Raw genomic sequence first — 21,749 nt, forward strand, 5'->3', positions numbered from 1 at the left:
TAAAAAAAAAAAAAAAGATTTTGGGAGGAAATACATAAGTTAATATTTGTAACTTTGATGGAAATAGTATAATTTTTAACGTCATACCCTGCAATTTTTGTGCATTATTGTTAAATTAGTAATACCATTAAAGCAGATAATCTTGGGAGAATAAAAAGAGTATCTTTTCTTTTCAGAACTTTTTTTTTTTAAACATAATATTGCGGCAACTAAAAAACGATTTTGAAAAATGTATATAAACATAGCTACCCTTCAAGCAATGGCAATTAACTTGATTCCTTTACGGAAATTGCCAGAATAAACATTCCATGTTGTTAATAAAAGTTTTTACTTTTAAAAAAAGGTTTCAGATCTCACCCCAACCAGCCACCTCGTTTAATTTAGGATAACTGGCTCATTACCAGTGATGCGGCGAGAGGGATGCGCTGGGATCTCTTCAGCTCTACTCTACCCCTCACACGTGGGGGATAGAGTGGGCTCAGGGATCCTCAGGTCGATTGTGTAAATATTGTATATATTATTTTATCATTATGTTATTTTATTTATTTATTTTTCATACAGAAAAGTCTGAAAGTCTGATTATGTTCATCTTGTCTATTCTTTTGTTTGTATATATTTTAAGAGAGTTTATTATTATTATTATTTTATTTTTTTATTTTTTTATTTTTTTTTTTGTATTTTAGTATGTATGAGATCATTCATCAATATTACCTATTGTCCACAACTGTGTGACAGATTGTAATATCTATCAATAAATAAATCTATAAAAAAAAAAAAAAAATTAGGATATAATGCGTCCAAACGTATTTGGGTGAATATGATTAATTTAATTTTTTATTTCCTTGTGCTGGTTTTGATTATTTACACATTTCACTACATCTAACAAATTACAAACATATAATTAACAAATCACTAGTTATAAAAGTTGTATTCTTAAAAAATCTCTAAAACATATTTCTTAAAATTAAGTGTATTATTACTGCTATACACCGTTTTTAATTAGATAAATAATAATGTAATTACCAAACAATTTTCCAATATAAACAACAAGAAATGAGACAGACAATCTAATGGTAATGAGAACATTTTTACAATCTAATTTTGTATGAAATAATCACTGAACAAGGAATTGCTTATGTAGGCAAATTGACCAAAAAAATCTATTTGCATTACATGGGGAGCGCAGTGACACAGTGGTAAGGCACTATGGTACTTCAAGAATCTGGGTTCGAATCCTACAGTGGCAGATAATTACTTTCTATTACACTGTAACCGTTCTAAAAACAGCGCTTCCTTACAAAGTAATGAACCCATGGCTCTTCTTGGCGTGTAGGAGTTCACATTATTATTATTATTTCTATTAAATATATCAATATAAGAAAAGAGCTGGTATCAAAATATCAACCATGTATCAAAATATTGCTTATACCTGAATGTAATATTATGTTTTTGATATTCAACGAAAAAGGTTTTAATGTTTACAGTATTATAGATAGGTTGAACTTTTCAGCAGATCTGAGGATAGATAGAAGCGTTTATTATAATAATTACTATTTTTTATTATATAATTGTTTACATACATAATGTCTTTCGAAAAAACGAATTTTCCACATTTAAATTTTGTTCGTCTGTCAGGATTTTCGTTTAAACATACAAAATAAACATATTGATGCAGACTTTTTAAATTATAATTTCAAATATAATAAGTCTTTCATCAATTTCTTTTCTATGTAATATTTTATTTAAAATCATATTCTTTTAATAAATCTTTTCTATAGTTTATTTATTTATATATTGTAATTTAAAACTGTATTTACATAAAAATACACCAAGTAAATGTGATATTAGATTACAATGGTATGACACAGACATGTAGAGAAACTACCCATTGGTAGCACTCTAATAACATTTCTACATTAGGTCACGAGGCCATCTACTTTTCAGGAGCTTTAGAGGATTATCAAAATTGGAAGAGGTAGTTTTTAATGGAAGGACTGATTTTTCTATAGTTAAAATTTGTTTTAAGTAAAGAAATAAGTTTTTATAATCTGATCAGTATCTTTATAGCTTCCAATAAATTTAATTGTTTCCTTAAAAATTCTACTCTAAATTCATTCAACATTGGACAAACTGCTATGTAATGAGACGTATCTTCCGGTGCATTCACGTTGCATAAGGAGCAGTTTTTCTCTTTATCATGCCACGTTTGGATGCAGGAGCTTGCTTCTAGCTTTAAAAGTAAGTTAGAAAATACTATAATAATTATAATATATTTTACTGAAAATTCTCAGAGATATAATCCAATTTCGCATATAATTTGTAGTGCAGCGACACCATTACCTGCTGGTCCATACTATGACTACTACAGCCGCCTAAACCGCTATTGCTCTGCATGACGCAACCTAACAGCTATCAAGGGAACTAACTACTACTGGCGACAGGCAAACGCTGTATTGTCCTATTCATTGTAAAAACCTTAATTGTAACTTGTATATAATATATACTTAATATGTTATAATATATATTAAAAAAAATATTGTGTAATATTGCATTATGTACAATAGACAATGGTAAAATGAATCACAGAACTTATTCACACCATATCTACAAATATATAAATCAAATGATAAGAAATAGAAGAAGAAATATTAATGATAAAATTAAAAAAAATAAAAAATAATAATACTATTAAAAAAAAATTAAACTTATAGTAAAATAACATCTTGAACACAATAATTTCTAATTATAATATTTAAATTCAGTCTGGGGAACTCCTTGCCGAGCACTTATGGAGGAAAGAGCAGGACTCCTGAGATCCCGGTGCTTCTCTCTCAACCGCATCACTGGTATTAAAATCCATTGAAATTATAAATATTTAAGAGTTTATCCTGATTTAAAAACTTAATATGAACATATTTAAGCTTCCTCATAAGCTTGATGATAGATTATATTTCTTAAAATAATATATCTGAGCGAAATACCATAGTTATCGATGACATCCAGGCTTACGATATCTTAATTTCAGAATAGTAGTTACATGACGAGGAGACAATGATAACTTCTACAGCACTATGGACAATCCTGGGTTAAAGAAATTATTTGAAATATAATTACATTTCCTAAATAAACAAAACTGAAACGTAATCGAACCATTATCAGCAAATACACAGTGCATTAGACTTGAATTTAGTATTCTATTTTCAAAAATGAAGAATAATTTAACCCCTTCCTCCCTCACTCAAAATTATATTTTTCATGTTTCAAGTTACATATAATCCTAAAATCGAACAAATATATATTTCCTTTTCCCATTTACTGTGACTGTTATTTGAAAGGTAATTTAAATCCCTGGAGACAAATTTAAAAAAAAAAATCATGGAAATTCGACCATTATTATCAAAGATACGATATATTGAACTTTTAAAAGTAACACTCGTGTCTTCAATGATACATGAGTAGGTTCACATGGAAACAGCTCCACTTGTCTATTAGCTTACAAAGTAATTCGAAAACTATACATCTCCCAGAAATTCTAGGTGCTCGTTTATCTCATTTTAAAATTTAAAATACAAATAATTAAATTTTCGACAAAAATATTCATTGAACCAATATTATCGTTTACTGCAAACAATGTTAGGCATTGGACTAAACACCCAAACGCAACCCAAGTTGGGAAAGACGTATGAGACGATACAGATATTTTATTATTTGTTATTTACTTATATGGAAATAGTCAGTTCAAATAACAAACCATTGTATATAAATTTCCGACATTTTTTGTTGAAGTACATTTATTTTAAAATTTGACGATCCTGACTTTGAATAGAAAAACGGGATTATTTTAAGTTATGAAAAACTTAGTATTATTTTTTTTTTTAATACTGTTATTCAAAATGTCTGCTAGAAAAACCGTATTGTCTTATCCCCCGTCTTCACAACAAGTTTTCATATTATTGCTTTTTAATCGATGGAATGCCAACTCTTCATCCCGCTACCTATCAGCTGGTCTTCCGCAAGGCACCTGACTTCCCCCATCATATTTCACATATATATCTCACACCTTCCCTCATACCCACCTGTAGAAAGAACATTTTTGCAGACGATACAGGCATTTATGCATCATCATATAAAATAGCGAACAGATTATTGGTCCTTTTTAAAAAACGCATCGTTTATTTAAAAAAAGGGAAGATACAAGTAAATAAACCAAAAATATAAGCTACCATATTCTCTAAAAGGAATACAGAAAGAGAATTATAAAGAAATATAGAGGAAATGTATAATGTATTTTTGAACCACCATCACAAGTCTTAAAAGAAAAATTACAGAAATACAAGAAAATAAAATATTATCTCTTGAATATATGGGCGAGTATATATAATAACTATTTATAATTAATCAACATTTCGCTCCACTTTTCAGGGCTTGATATAATTTTAGAACTTCTATCCCACCTGGTTATATTTATTAATAACTTATTAGTAACTTGTTTCCAATCCACCTTCTGGAACTACCTACAATATACTTCCTTATATTGTTGTTATGATTTATTTTTATATACTTTATAAACATAACAATCGTTTTGAAATGTTTTTATTTCAATGTTCTGTTAATTCTAAAATGTTTGTATCTTGTTCTTTCATTTAGCTCTGACGAAGTACTGCAAAGTGGGGTAAAACGTTGGTTATGAATAAATAGTTTTCTTTTACTATTTCGATACCAATATTTACCGCTATCCGGACTATCTTCCTAAAATATACATTTTATAGTACATTAGGAAAGGAGTATTTGGATGATAATAAAATAAAATACAATAAATTTCCATACAACCATGTTATAGTTTTATGACAAGTCTTAGTTTAATTTTTTTCAATTAAACATAGACAATCATTAAGGAACCGGCCGGCCAACCGAGCAAAATAGTGTTTTATAAGCTATCTCTTTGTTTTCTATGTACATATAAAACAAATGCAGTAGAACTAAGTGCACCGTTAGCAAGAAGACCCCTTACAATAATTCTAAATTATCTATTTAAAAGCCTGAATTATCATTAAAACAAATTAATCCTATAAAAACAGTAATACGCCAAAAAAATAACTTATTCTGCATATATCTAGAGCTATACATGTGGCTCTAAGTACAGAAAATTAGAAATTATTAAATACAAATGCATGAAGATAGTGAAAAACCTTTCTCGGTACACCAGAATTTCAAGTGTGTTTTACTTTACGACTTACAATTCCCGGCGATAAAAGAGTACATATACTAACGGGCACAATACGTGTTCTCTCTTACGACTATTTCTAACACACCATCGTACATAAGAGACTACAACAAAATACCGCTTAGAAGATACACTCACAAACGTACCAAACAATTATTATTGGACAAAATACGAAATCTAAATTGTATATATAAAATTTGTTTATTGTATATATTAACCAAGTGTATTAATTATTCATTTCTTCGTCATTTATAATTTATGTTAATTTATTTTATTGGATTTATTAATTCAATAGTATACGTTTATTAGTTCTTTTTTTTGTATTTCGTAGGTTTCTTTTAAATTTCCCTACTTTTTAAAAACTATAATATGTAGAAAAGATAAAGGAAACTCAAATCTCATCAATGTATCATACAAAAAGTATTTGCAGCTTACAATGTATTAGGTGGTTAAGGGTTGTTGACGACTATCCGTTATAGTCTTATGGAAAACTGTATATAATAATTAATAAAAAAAAATTAATCCAAAGAATGATATTTGAAACTTAAATTTCGTGTGTTTATATTCAATTGCCTAATGCCAGTCTAATTTGAACCTTTACTCTTCCTAGCTTAATAGCTCAATAGCTTTGAGATGACTATTCCTAGTAAAACCGTCATTTAACTTTTACTTATCTATATATGGAATACATTGTAAGGAAAATTATTGTGATCGTGCAAATTTTCACCTAAAGTCAAAATAACTTAGTCTCGCAGGATGTCTTACTGTTCTTCAAAATGTCTGTTAAATTAAACTCTGATCACCCTTCTTCACGGCTAGTAGGCTTTTTAATCTGAGGAATGAGATTGGAAAGTTAGACCTTGTGTGTTTATATTCTATTGCCAAATGCCACGTGAATCTAATTTAAACCCTTAAACTTTCTCAATAGCTTTGATGCTATCACTAAAAAACCCTCTTTTTTCATTTAATAGTGCTAATAGTTAATACACTTCAGTTCAGAAATAATTGCAGGAATAATTTCTTTATACATCAAACTAGTCAAAAGTTTAAGATTGGTGACTTGGTCAATTAGCCAACAAAAGGAAGAACAATACTTAAATAATTTGGACGAATCAATTGTTAGATATCTCCTTGATAATAGTCTGAGGGCTGAAACGTCGGAGAAAAATAAAGGAAGCTGAGAGAAAAAAGAATCAATAGGAATTAGTGGTTTTATTTCAGTTTACTTTATCTCACACAAATAATTAATATATTGTAGCAACATTGCTATCTTCTGGTCGACTACTATACCAGTAGTAGAGTGTAACTACTACAGCCACCAAAACCGTTACGTGCCGAAATGATGAACCTAGCTGCCGCAACGTGAACTACTACAGTCATCATACAGACATATGTATTGTTTAAATAATTTAACTTTACTTGTATATAATCATTTATTATATTTTTAAATATATTATTTGAATCAATAAGGATTACAATTGAATCTTCTAATCCACTAAAAGCTAACGTCTTACACGTAGCATCTCTTTATGGTGTTAAATAGCCCAGAGAGTAGACTTAGCGAAATCTGGCCATAGAAAAGGGTAAATTTCCCCTTCAGGGAAAACTTCCTTAGGAGGCACGGAGTAACAATATACATAGTCAAGGGCGTACCCAGAATCAAAACTAGGAGGAGGAGGGCAAGCCATAGTCAATCAGGTTTTGACAATTCAGCACGGAAAAGGCAAATGAAATCAAAATTTTAAGAAAATTATATACAATTGTCCCATTGTCTTATAAGTCATTACAATTAGTATTTGCTTTAATAGTACCCGGAAGGACGAAGACACCTTCCTGTATGACTCTGGAGGCTAGCTACACTCCGGGCTTACATACCTCCTTCGCTTCTGTCGGAATAGTACCCGGCAGGACGAAGACACCTTCCCCCATGACTCTACCTTTCAGGTCTGCTTTCCTACCTCGTGTTTATCGGAATAGTACCCGGTAGGACGAGGTTGAGTCACCCAGTCAGTTACCAACCTGCACTCTACGCCACAACCCCTGATGAAGACCTGAAACTCAGGTCGAAACGTCGGCATAAAATAAATAAATATGGTTTTGTTTATTTATGTTGTTCTTTGCTGACCGCACCCCCCGTCAAACTTCCCGACAAACTTCTCCAAGCATTATTCTACGGTCAACTATCTACACCTCATCTTAACAAAAGTTAATGTTCATTCTTCATAGAAAGGATTGATTACCTGGGTTACGCCCAACAAATACAGACGAGTTAAAACGTTTTGTGGGAACAGTGACTTTTTACGCCAAGTTTATCCTGAACTTTAGTTAAGTCACATGTCTTGAGAAAATTACTACGAAAAGGTGATGATTCATTTGGTCAGCTGTAGCTGAAGCCACAATTTCGAACCTCAGAATTATGCACTGAAAGGGTTTTCACTCCCTTCGACCCGGCCACCATGCAAGCCACTGATCCAACTACAGATGTAAGTCCAACGGGAAATTCAACAACCCTTCACCACGATATCGACTGTGTGGAGAAGCCAGTCGCGTACGCCTTTCAACTTCTTACTCAGATTGACTTCAACTGTAGCCAGCCCGATAGCTATTATCTACGCGACAACACTTCTTTAAATATCTTTTTGGTAAGAATAAGCCTTTGTCACGAATTTTTCATTCGGATCGTCTTCTACCTCAAATGACTTCAGTTCGTATTTTGGGATACGTTTCTTTCCTCAGATATTTATACAACACAGTAATGTATATTATCTCTTTACAAAGAACCAGCAATAGCAGTGGATGCTGAAACATTATTCCAAATCTTCAGCTCACCCATCACAGCAGTCAAGTAAGATTACAGAGGAAACACTGAAGAACCCAGAACTTACGGCGCTAAAGTACTATGTCAATAATAATCCTAAAGATAGCCCATTTACAATGCTCTTCGGATTGAATCGCGTGGTTATTCCTAAATATTCCCAACCCCAAATATTGGAAGAGCTCCATACCACTCATTTGGGGATTACCTTGAAGAAGCAGCTCACTAGAAGATGTGTATTTTTACACTAGGAAAGAATAGGTAGATATTATATTGAAGAATTTGTTAAAAGCTGTGAACTCAGTGCCTGAGTCTGTCACAATCCTTAGAAGGCCACAGTTTATCCTTGGGTTCTACCTGAAGACAACTGGGAGAAAGTTCATATCAACTATGAGGGCTCCATTTTAAACCACAACTTCCTAATGTGTAAAGATACCTGATGTCTGCATTCTCCATGACAATGACCTTTAAGTCAACTATGATACTATTGGAAAGCATTTTCTAAATTCATGGATAACCTTCAGTTTTGGTACCCAACAATGCCACCATTTATAAAAGTGATGAATTCCAGAACCATTGCTAAGATTAAGAAATTTCCTCAGAAATTCAGTATGCCTTACCATTCTGCAAATAGACTTACTGAACAAAGTACTGAGAACCTGAAGAGAAGACTTGAAACCATACTATTATGTTACCACATTACTCCATCAAGCTCCAGAATATTTTATTTCACTATTGTGCTGTGCTATCAACCTCAGATAGTCAACCAACTTGAAAAGAAGGATTCAAACTTGCCTTGATGACCTTCATCCAAACATAAAAAGCCCAGATGCCTTCAAGTTCCAATGATGCTCTTCAGTTTCATTTATTCAAGTGGAGGTGAGTCTTTGTGACAATGATGTGCATTAGCCTAAATTCATTTCTATATGGATTCATCGCTTTTGTACAGTGCTATTGTAACTTATAATCAAGGTCATTTTAAGTACAACAGTGCTGGTACATCTCCCTGGCTTGAAGCAGAAGATCAGTGATACACCAATGTGACCAGACTGTCACAAGAATTAACAAAATCTGTTAATGTTTGTACTTTCTTCTCTTTTTAAACCCTTATCACACAATTACTGCTCTGGGATTATTATAGAGATTTTATTATATACATTAATTCATGACTACTAAACTAAATAATTGAAACGTATATTCAAGTAAAATAAATAAAATAATTTATCTTTTACAATTTCAAAAAAGAAAAAAAAAATTTTTATTAAAACACATTATAAAGATCCAACTGTATGTATTATACAAGACCCCTAAATTTGACATTAGGTTAATAAATATATTTTTAAATGTTTGGATAAAAAAATAACAAACAACAACAATAAGTAATAATAGGTTTCTAAAAATAAAGTTCATTTTTATAAAAAGTGATAAAAAATGAAAATAATCAGATAATGTCTATATTATTTAGCAAATACTGATAAAAACGAATGAGATTTTCATAAATCAATCCATAATTGTGTAATATAACTTTTTTTCTCAAATATTCATAATAAAAGGACATTCAGCGCAAAAAAAAAAAAAAAAATGAATAAGCAGAAACCGTAAATGGACATGCACTGAAGTTCTTTACAGTTTATATCTTATATTTCTGTGTCATAACTGTGTATGTCAATAAATAAATAAATATATATAACAACTTTATTATTCGAATCAGTGAGCAATATTAAACATAATAAATGAGAAATGATAAGAAATACTTTCTATAAACATAAATGCCTGTATGTACAAATAAATACATACATAGATATATACTGATATAAATGAATCATTAAAAAAAAAAAAAAATAAAATAAAAAAGACATACAGAAAACAAAAATGCGTATAACAATAACTTCATTAGGAAATATCTTCATAACAGTAACAGATTTTAACTTCAATACAAATAATTTTATATCAATAGAATAAGTCACAAAATAATGTAACTACAAAATATTATAAAATTATCATAATAATTTTATTTATTAATACATTAAAATAGCATACAAATAAATAAATAAATATTCTTCTAGAGGTTCTATACACTATATTCATATACAAAAATATTAAATATGGATATGATCTACGAAAGTATAAATGTATAAAGGAAAACAGATAGAAGACAAAATTAATTATTACAAGACTAAGGTTGAAAATTTTCTTGTTTGTACACAGCATGGTAAGCATTCCTAATGAGAGCATAAGGAAAACAGGATTCAAGTAAATCCATTGTAAGAAATGGTGACTCCTGTACAATCTGAAAATGATTATTTTTATACAAATCAGTATTAATACTTTAACAATAAACAATGTTGATAGAATAAATTAGGAAAAAAAAAACCCTTACGAGATCAAGAAGTAAATAAACTGACTCTCTATGCTTTGTCATTTCTTTGTCAGCTTCAAGTCCCAGGCGAAGTAAACTTGATGATGCCAACTAAAATGAAGTATATATAAAATTAATATGAAATGCAATAAATTGAGTATTATAAAATTATCAAAGTGCGAACAAGTACGATATTTTATTTATGCAATTTAAACTTATTATTATTTGCTTAGTTATAATAACCATATTAAGCATATTATGAAGGTGCAATATACATAGGATTGACAAAATCGGTGTCAATGATTGATTGGTCATGAAACTAGAAAAATTTAAGTACTACAGTACAACAAAAACTGAATACATGATCAAGTATCAATAGAAAATCATGACTGGACTGGTTATCCCACCAGTTCTTATAATAACACTTAATTCAAAACTAAGCACTCTTTTCTGATAGGTCCCTTTATTGAAGTCAGCCAAAAATAAATTGCAAGTCTTAATTAAGATTAAGATTGACTCTCAGGGGTGTATAATACTACAGTAAGATTTGTTTAGATATATGACAGAGATACTTGGTATTTGAAAGGTATCCAAGCAAATGAATTTGAATAAAATAAACTCTTTCACATGATAAACAGAGCATTTTGAGTCGAGAATTTAATATCATGAAATGAAGGATCTTTAACAAAATTACTAAAAGCACAAATGTAAAGTATTACAAATCTAGTTCTTATTTGTAGAATAATTCCATTCCTAATTCTAGAATTTAGAACTGGTGAGTGAAAATGACTTTTTCTTTAAACCTATTTGTCATGTTATTTTAAAATATACAATAAGTCACATTATTTAATCCAGTTCTTATTTAGAAATATGATTGAACAATAGAGATTTTTTGACTAAAGTATAAATATTTCAAGATTTAATATAGTCCTACTTTTCATTATAAACTTGGTGTGATAAATTATCCTTAAATTTTCAAAAAGTTTTAATTACTAATTATGATTAAGGAGAAACCATTCATATTAAATTCAATTATTTGTTTACAAGAAACAAGAATGTAGCCACCATCAGATTTATTGAAGGGCTCTCTTTCAAAATGTTATAACTAACATCTTGATCACCTTTTGAGATATAAAAAAAGAGTCTTACCTTTGACAAAATTAACTTAGTGTAGGTTTTTGTGCATAGGAGTCTTTGTTAAGGATTAAGAACTGATTTATATAACTACATTGCTAGCACCAGTCAGATTAGGTTAGAAAGAAGCTTTTACTTTTATTTTGTGGCCAGAACCATTTTAAATTAAACATAATTCTACCATTATACATTATCCAACCTTAGAGATCTCTAAATGAACAAGGATATAGATTTTCTTAAATAAATGATTTTTTTTTAAGAGGAAGGTTGATGTCTCCTGGCTACATGCCTAGTGTATATATAAAGAACAACTTCAAGTGTTCAATTTTAGTATACAAGTAAGTATAAATACAACTCTAGGATCAATACATACAGCCAAAAATTCCTTCATTCTATCTTCAATATCACCTTGACCACATATAGTGAAAAGAGCTCCAAAAATATTATTAATTGCAGATGCCATACAATGAATGTTGTTTCCATGACCCTCTAAGGAAGCTTTATAGAAAGAGTTATCACTACGTGCCAATTTTGGTATCGAAACTGCTATAAATACCATTAACAAGCATGCAAGTAAATGCTCATCTTCATCGATTTCTGAAAATAAAAAAAATTCATATTATAGGATTTCAAAATTAACTCTTAAAGATATTAAAAAATAAAACTTATAAATGTCATATTAGGTAAATTTAGTAATAAAATAATATATATAGGGAAAAAATAAATAGTTTATAGAGAAAAAGTAAATAATTGATTTGTACTTTGTTAACAGTGCAGTTTACCAAGCAATAATATCAAACATTAGTAAAAAATCTAACAAGAATTCCTCCATAACTGGTCAAAAATATAAACAATTGTTAGCAATGGTAAGATGATCGTCATAATATCATATATTTAAAAGAAAATAAATAAAACAAAGAGTGTTCTGTCACCAACACGTATCATAATTATTTTATTGACTTTTTCCGAGCAGAGAAATAAAATCACAACTAACAGAGACAAAGAATCTCAACACTCTTCCTTGTTCATGGATTAAACCAACTTCACTTCATCTCATTCAAATCAGATTTTTAACATACCAAAAGTACTTGGAAGATTACAGAACGAATACCAATTCAATAGACAAAAATTAAGATGAAAACCAGTAATAATATCATAACTTATATGTAAGAAATATGCTGAAGAATCGTTGAAAGTAGACAACACTTTAGTAGGTACCAAAATGGAAAAGAAATTCAACATCATTCATTTTTTCATTTACTTCTGTTTTGATGATTTCAATTTTAAGAAGAAGTAGTGCAACTGTAGAATAAATATACCCCAGATCTTCTTACCATAATTTTTTCAAAAAAAGTATTGCCATCAATTGTTCCATCTTCATTATCTTCTTCTTCAAAGGCTGTCAACTTCTCTGTATTGAATATAGCTTCAATTATTTCATCATCATCACTGTTGTTCCAGCAAATTATATTATCTTCTGCATTATCTAATCCCATAATTTTTTGCATTACCTTTAACAAACCTTAATTTTCTTCAGTTTCTTATTTGAGTAAGTTTCTTCACTGACAGAATAAATTTTATTCCATAAATTTCGAATTGTAGAAATCCGTATTATATTCCAAGTTTATGAAAAAATGTAAATAACATGTTTTATGTTTATTATCTTTAAGGCTTCAAGAAAATTATCAGCATCGTTTTCAGATATTAACTTTCTTCTATAATGTCTATTAGCACTTTCAATGATATGATCCATTGGCTGTATGATTGGATTTACATTTGGTGACAAGAATAAGACTTATATGTCCCCATCTACAAAAATATCATATTTAAGAAGGGAAGAGGCAAAAGTAAAATTGCTTTTACTGGTAAATTTTTATAAATTTAATTTTTTTGAACAGCTAGAACAAATTGTTGAGAGAACCATTCCGAAAATAAAACTGTGCTCACCCAAGCAGAATCCTGAGCTCAATAATAGACAGGCAGGGAAGTAGAGATTATATTTTTGAAAGCTCTAGGCTTAGCCGATTTTTCTATAACAAACAAAGGGAATCAGTGAGTACCAGCCAGTACGTAGCATTTGAGCACAATGCAATCATTATTCTCTCTTTTGATTCTGTAAATCCAGGTGGAGATTTTTCCCTACTACAGGCTTGTGTTTCTTGGGGTAGAATTTTATAATTCAGTTCTGCTTTGTCCAAGTTGTAAATTTGCTCCAAAGAGAGCCCGCTTTTTTGTTTGTTTTTTTTAATAAATAATTTCTTTGAAAGGAATATCAATTATTGCCTCTGGTATATCTGATGACAATTTTAACAAAATTAGGATCTCTATTTATGCTTTGATTCAGTAAAAGGGCTTTTAATTTTAAAATCATACCACTTATAGAGCAGTTGAGGTTGCTTTGAATCACATTCATACTAATGCGTCAACTTCTTTTAATTCTGTTTTTTTTATTTTTAAAGTTGATCTGGCATCAAGATGTTTTTAAAGGTACACTAGAACCTGATTTCCTCAACTTTTCTTGAGTTTTCCTTCAATCTTTCACTTTACTCTCACCAACCCCTAATTCTTTGGCTATTTTAGCAGCTGTTTCTCACTTTTCTATGCTTTTAATTTCTGTCAATTTTTGTTGGATAGAAAGAACCATTTTCTTTCTTTTTGAAGGGGAAGCGATTGTTTTATGACATTATAATTCTTTTTAAAACACAGTCCACTATCCTGCACCAACTTTACAAAATACCCATAAATAAAAATGTTGTATGTGAGTAAAATAAATCTAAAAACATTTAACTTCACTAATGGAAAAAAAAATCCGACGATCCATTTCACTATGAGAATATAATGAAAACTGAGAAAAAGAGAACTATAATAAAGGAAGAATAAATAGGAGAAAGTTTCTGCGGAAAAATCAAGCTTTGACTATACCAGGTAAGTAATTATTTTCCGTTAAGACAACTGCTCTGACATGGACAGAATACTACCATTATTTATCTATTTTAGGATATATTTTTTATAAAATGTGAAGATTTTCAACAAAATATTTATAATTATTTATTATTAAAATGTATTTATCGGATATTAGTGAAGTAATAAAATATTGTAGCGTTTCCTTAATTTTAAAAACAATGTACAACAAAAATATAAAAAAGATTCATGCATTTATAAGGACATAATAATTCCATATATTATGTTCTCATAAATGCATGAATCTTTTTTATATTTTTGTTGTACATTGTTTTTAAAATTAAGGAAACGCTACAATATTTTATAATAATTGAATGTTAATTTTAGTTTACCAAATGTGATATTACATTTGTATTTATTAATTAAATGTAAAACATTAAATTTAAAGTATCATTCTCCCAATAATTTTAAAACCCAGAAAGTAAGGGAATTTATGTACCTACTTCAGACAGCAAAAATTAAAGTAAAGCATTATTCAAAGAGGTTATTAACTCAAAATTACTTATAAATACTAATTAGAGAGGTAAGTTTTCTGAAACTGATAGTTAATTTCAGGGTTTACTCCCTAGATCTCCTGTGAGTTGTAAAATTGTAGAATTTCTCCTACCGCCCTGTTCTTTTTTACTATTGTTTGTTTGTTTTTGTTTAGTGGCGTCTAACTTCATTGGTCATCAATGCCATTTATATTTTATTTAATTTTGCTTGTATTCGTTTAATTTTATTTATTTTTTAATTTGAATATTTATTTTATTTATTCCTTTTATTATTATTATTTTTTCTTCCATTTAATGTTATATTTTTGTCAGTAAATGTTGTGATTTTAAAAACTGAAACACTTATTCTATTGTTTTATCATTGTCTCCAAGGATTTTTGAGATATCTTGGTTTAGTCCTAAGCTATTGAGGTGTGGTGTGAAATATGGGCATTGTTGGAAAATATGGCTTAATTGTTGTTGCAATAGTGGCAGTTTGGAGGCATTTCTTTTGAAATAAGATAGGAGTGGGTGAGCCTCGTGTGACCTATTCTCAGCCTGGTCAGTACAACACCTCCTCTCTACGGCATTTGCGACTGGAGGTACCCCACGCCTTGACATCCTTTTAAATAATTTTTAATTTATTCATTGGGCTTTCATTCCACAAAGATTGCCATTTATCTTTGACCTCCTTTCCAGAGGACTGTTCATCTCTGACGGAGTTAAAATTACTTTACCCCGTCTCGGAAGCGCGAGTCCTTCTCTTGCAGCGTGATCGGCTAGTTCATTCCCTGCGATTCCTACATAGCTTGGAACCCATATAAATGTAACTGACATATTCATACTGTGTAGAGTTTTCAAGTGAAAATGGATGCAGGAAATTTTATTATTATTGCTTACTGCTCTTAAAACAGCAACTGGAGGAGGCCTAGGCTCAGAAATAATTCCTAATAAATATCAATCAATGAAAAATCAAGTTAAGATAAGAAGTACATAATGCTGATAACCATAAATCTTTTAATAAGTTTTTTTTCACAATTAATAATAGGTATATTATTTACCAATTGGGTAAATCTATGAATAAATAAAAAAAATAGCAACCAGGCAGTCAACTACTTCATAGTTATACTGAAGTTATTGACTTTCAGGAAACACGATGCAAAAAATAATGTAATGGGAATATGATCAAATCTAATAGCTAGAAGCTTAATGAATCAAATGATCAGGAAAAATATTTTAAGAAAAGAGATGACAAGGAGCAAGAATCATTGCTCTTCACCTCTTCATCAACTATATCACATCAGAGATCAACAATATTTTTCTACAAACCAATTTCATATATATCCTAGAGTGTTTTTATAACCTAATCGTGTATTCTAGAATTTCAATCAAGCCAATCAATTTTGTGTTAAAGAGATTTCTATTGTTGGTGAATGTTTAAAAAATATTCAATAGAATTGTTTCTTGTATTTACGGTGATTCACAAAAATGTTCATGGAATTGACAATGATAATGAAGTAACTTGCTGTCACTTTAAGACTAACAATTCTCCTACATCTACAATACAAAATAGCTAGTGGCAAGGACTAGATAATAACTTGAACTAAACCTCATTCACATCAGAACTCTAATACAATTTAGATTTTTATAAAATTCATAAAACAGTAACAATTATTAAAACAAAAAAGAACTATATTAGGATGAATCACTAATTTCAAAAAAAAAAAAAAAAAGGTATTGGATCATATAATTTGAAAATTGGTAATTTATTTAAATTTTTATTCATAAGTTGGATATTTCATCAGGAAATTATTAAAAATACTTAACCACTCTTTTGTAGTTTAAGTTGTGCTGCCAATGTAGGATCCACTTTACAAGATAATCCAGCAGCTGATGCCATTTCACATACCACCTGAAAGTATTCAATCATTAATAACATCCAACAAAAAAATAAAATGATAAGTAAATAACAGGAGACTTTAAAATATCTTTTAGTAGAATTACATCACCATCTAATATTATATCATTAACTAGTCATAATCATCATCAAAGCCACTACAATCGAGTATTGGTCTTCGCCTCCCCAAGACATCGCCTCTACTTCTCTCTGTCCTGTGCAAGGGTGTGCTAAACTCTCATTTCTAGAAATTTCTGTGCATCCACTTCAACCTCATCAGCCCATCTTAGTTGTTTGTGGCCTTTCTCTCTTTCTTTTTCTCTTCTACAATCTCAAACAATAATTTCTTAATGGGAGAGTCATCATCCATTATTGTGACAGACCACCGCATTCCTGAAAGTCTTATTGAAGCACATATTTACCTGTATGCTTCAACCTATTCTGTTCGGCATTCTTTGCAGAGCCAAACATTCTTCTTAAGATTTTTCTCTCAAATATTAGTAAAATATCGATACCAACACACGATTTGGGACATATTTCTGAGGCACAATTTTGTACTGGCTTAAATTAATGTTTTATACGGAGAGATTTTTGTGTTTCTGAACATTAGTCAGCTTCTTCTAGTGCTTTTTCCAAACCAAAACACCAATTCGCTGAGTAATTCATCTCTATACCTCTAGGATAAACTTATTGTCTGCTTAAACTAGGGAACCTAGATACACAAAAATATTTATGCTTTCAAATGAGTAACCTTGAAACGTAACAGTGGATGGTGGTAGCCATAAAGGGTTGGCAAGCATATTTTTGGTCCTTGCCTAGTTAGATTCGCAGACCTATTTTCTGTCATTCTGCCTCTATTGCTAGAAAGGTTATTTTTAAGTCCCTCTTAGATCTGGTTAGGATATCTAGATCATCTGCATAGGCTAGAATTTGAACTGACTAGCGGAGAATCATATTACTTCTTTGGACACCAGAGTCCTTTATCACATTCTCTTACAATAGGTTGAATAGCAGGCAATACAGGCCGGCCTTCTGCTTGCCTCAAGCCCCTTATGGTTGTGAATTTATCTGACAGGTCTCCCTGTATTCTAACTTGACATATCATTACTGCCATCAGTTGTACTGTAAGATAGATAAATTAAAGAGGGATATTAATTTCTTGCATTGCCTGGAATAACCTCTCTCTAATGAAACTTACAAGTTGAGACCAGATTTTTTAGCATTAACAGAAAATATACAAAATCATGCAGTGAAAACCCAAAACAAGTTATTAACCAGCTTTTTTACAACAATAAAAATATCACAGACTTTTACTAATACTCTATTTAATCTGTGGGTAACACAGGTGACATGGATTACGTTCAAGTAGAATGCTTTCAAAGCTTAACCAGTTTAGCTCAAGGCTATTTGATATCTAGGGTTTAATTTTGAATGAGATACTATTTCAAAAATTTTAAAATAACAACCAAAAACTAAAAAGTCAGACTGAAAACTGAAATTTCTACTGGTAACAACAAAGTTAGATGGAAGAATGAAGGGCCAGAGGAAGAGTGACAATGCAACTTAAAAACAATAACAGTGATTGTTATCTTTAAAATAGAAGTTTATTCAAGAGAAACGTTTTTATAGTTACCCGAAACTACTGGTTAATACTATTACAAGAATATTCATCACTTGCATTTGCTTTTTAATTTTTTAGGTTGCATTCAACTTTTCATATGTTAATCAATGGACTGCCTTGCCTCAAATTTGTCTATATAAATTAAAAAAGGAGAAAAAATATATGACAAAATTAAAATAAACAAATATTGCAAAAAAAAAAAAAGCATCAAATGCTATGCAATAAAAATAAAAATCTTGGAACTAAGCCTAAAAAGTAAAATGTGCAATTTTTTGCAGAAAAACCTCAAAATGTACAAATTTGTAGAATAAACTAAATGTGCAATTTTGTGTACTATAAAATTGTGTTATTAGAATGTCTTTACCATGGTTCTAATTTCTGTTACAGGTCTGGCTGATTTTGAAGCTTGAAACCAAAAAATGCAATTGCATGGAAATCTGGTCTCTAGTCATAAGCAATCGTAAAGTCTATAAAGAACCAAGCTGTGATGGTATTGTATTTCTACGTTCTTTCAAGCAGAATCCTCAAAGTGAAGATTTAGTCAGTAGTTGATTTCTCTCTCATGAAACTACACTTATAAACCCTTATCTCTCTTTCTGTGCAAGGAAATAGCCTCTGATAGATGATGTAATAAAACACTTTGTAAGTGCAGTTCAGGAGAGTTATACCTCAATAGTTATAGCAGTTAGTTTGATTTCCGTTTTTATGAAGGAGGAGGATAATGCCTGTGTACCATTCCTCTGGTCCAAATGCAATTGAGGTCAGAATATCCTTCTGTAACTTAAAGTTTTTTGCCCCTGGCCTTCAAAAATTCTGCAGCTATATTATCTGATCCAGGGGCTCTATTGTTTCTTAGTTTTAGGGTTGCATTGCCAATTTCATTTATTATCAATGATTAGAACAGAGTATATCAAATATTGGCTAAAATATAATCAATGACTTTAACTATCAATATCACAAAATCCCCAACTAGTATTTTAAGGTAAAAATTAGATAGTAAAAGCAACAACTTACAGCTGAAAATTACAAGTCCTTAATACCCAAAACATGGATAGAAAAACAATAAAATAAATTAACACATATTTCTTCAATTTAATATGTACAACTAAATTGCTAGACTTATTTAAAATATAAAAATTTCCCATTTCAGTCTAAAAATTAAAAAAAATTATACATACACTTGTGTCACCACCAGGTAAATGTTGACAAAAGTCAAGTATTGAGGTGAGCAAAAATGGAATTCTTTCCTCCAAAACATCAACTAATGCTTCCTGCGCTAACTGGCGAAAGCAAAGTATCACACCAATTATGGTCATTCTTTGTAAAACATTATCAACAGCTAAAAAATAGGATAAATAAAAAACTTTAACTTTTGCGATACATTTTGCTGAAATTATATAAAATACCAAAAATTAGTACAATTTTTAATAATTATTGACAATTTTACATTTTTCCATGTTCTTTTTTCTTCAAAATTTATGCTTAAAAAGTAAAGAAAAAAAGTTTAAAATTGAACTCACATGTCAGTTTCTTGAATTGCTCCTTCATTATTTCAGGTTTGTCAAAATGAGTCCTTAATGCCACCAAAACATCTTTATTACTAGCAACTATCCTCTAAAATAAAATATAAAATAATGCAATAAAAAAAGTAATTATTTTGTATGTATAAATTTTGATGAATATTTTAAGGACTCTAGTCACTAAACAAATGTAGATATGTAACTAGGAAAATTACAATACCACTAATGTGAATTGGAAAACCAGTACTTTACATGACTCAGAGGTTTAGATACTAGCTATCCCTTAAATAAATTAATACCACCAAAACCAAACCAACAATAATTTATACATTCCTAAAAAATATTTTTATTCATTCACTTATATGAAGTAATCAAAAATCAAGTAAAGTTTCCTCACATTAAACAATTTTATAGATGTTGGCAGTTGTTTTAATTTTAAGTTTTAAAAATGAATGAGAATTAAAATAGAAATTTAAGATAATGTTATCTTTTAACATTATCAGTAGGTTGTTTAAAGTTTTAATTTTCAATTATCTTTTTGATTGAAAACATTTAAAGTTGAAGGTAAGTCACAGATAAATGCACACTTTTGATATTGCATTCATCCATGAAATATAAAGTATTATTTATATATTTTTAAAATAAAATCGTTAGTATGAACAGAATAAAAATATTTTTGACATATATAAATACTTATTTTAGCATGAAGACATAAAATTATAATGGATGTTTTAATAATAATGAATTAAAGATATGTTATACAGATCAGAAAACAATAAAAATAACTAGAAGAACAAATTCAACTGTAAAACATTGTAAATATTGCTGTTTTAACTAATGATTAGGTACACCAGGATAATGGAATAACATAACTAATACCATTAAAAATTAATTACTTTTAGCTCTTGAACTTGGCCAGCAATATGCCACATTAAGGTTTCATTGAGTAATTTCATTCCATATGGCCCAATTAATTCAGCTAGGGCACGCAGCTCATTAATATCTGAAAATTCTTCAGCGTTAAATGGAATAGCACCCTCAGCAGTGAGACTCACAAATGCTTTTTGATTCATAGAGAAACATATACTACCAGCACTAACACGTCTAAGGAGAACATCTGAATACCTGTCATAAATTACTAAATTATCATAATTTATAATAAAAGGACAATAACTTAATATAATCAATGAAGTAAGTTACCACTGAGTATACAATGCAGCAACTGTTTTCTCTCCATGGCTGTCCACTTGCTGTGTTTGTTGTAATAATGCATTGTTAAAAACTCTTGTAATGTCAATATGGACTATAAGAAATAGTAAAAATATTAATAAATCATGAAATGATAATTGAATGTGTTCATAATAAAGTAATAAAAATATTTTAAAACAAAAATATAACCACTTGAGAACTATTAAGATAAAAGAACATTTTTATCATGTTTCACAATTATTTAAATATCAAGATTAATTCAAAATCAGTTAATACTTTTCCTTAAGTTACAAATAAGTTCCGATGAAGTGAGTTATATATATATATAAAAGTTACCAGGAGTCAGCTGTTATTTAGATGTCAGCTGACTGAGGAGATCAGCTGATCGAACATATATAGGGTGTTTTTTTAAGCCCGATAGAACTTGAAATTGTATAAAATAACACAAAAAATTAAATTGTAATCAAAATTTTTTTTTTATTCGAAAGATCAATACGTGACATTAACATTTGAAAATGATTTCGGGCATATGGGCA

The 21,749-nt window shown here is 29.7% G+C and overlaps 1 protein-coding gene across 1 annotated transcript in view; it reads right to left on the minus strand.

Moving 5' to 3' along the window:
• Positions 1-9,733: 9,733 nt before the first annotated feature.
• Positions 9,734-21,749, minus strand: part of Hem (Nck associated protein 1 Hem) — a 53,916-nt gene continuing 41,900 nt past the window's right edge. The window contains exons 16-23 of the mRNA XM_014424989.3: positions 21,205-21,307; positions 20,901-21,129; positions 20,005-20,098; positions 19,663-19,823; positions 16,794-16,878; positions 11,906-12,129; positions 10,420-10,509; positions 9,734-10,329 (exon numbers count right to left, since the gene is read on the minus strand). Coding sequence (XP_014280475.1) covers positions 10,216-10,329; positions 10,420-10,509; positions 11,906-12,129; positions 16,794-16,878; positions 19,663-19,823; positions 20,005-20,098; positions 20,901-21,129; positions 21,205-21,307 — 1,100 coding nt within the window. The 3' untranslated portion in view covers positions 9,734-10,215. The remainder of the gene's footprint in view (positions 10,330-10,419; positions 10,510-11,905; positions 12,130-16,793; positions 16,879-19,662; positions 19,824-20,004; positions 20,099-20,900; positions 21,130-21,204; positions 21,308-21,749) is intronic.

This window comes from Halyomorpha halys, unplaced genomic scaffold (genome assembly GCF_000696795.3).
Source record: "Halyomorpha halys isolate HHAL.00 unplaced genomic scaffold, Hhal_1.1 Scaffold27.1, whole genome shotgun sequence".
NCBI lineage: Eukaryota > Metazoa > Arthropoda > Insecta > Hemiptera > Pentatomidae > Halyomorpha > Halyomorpha halys.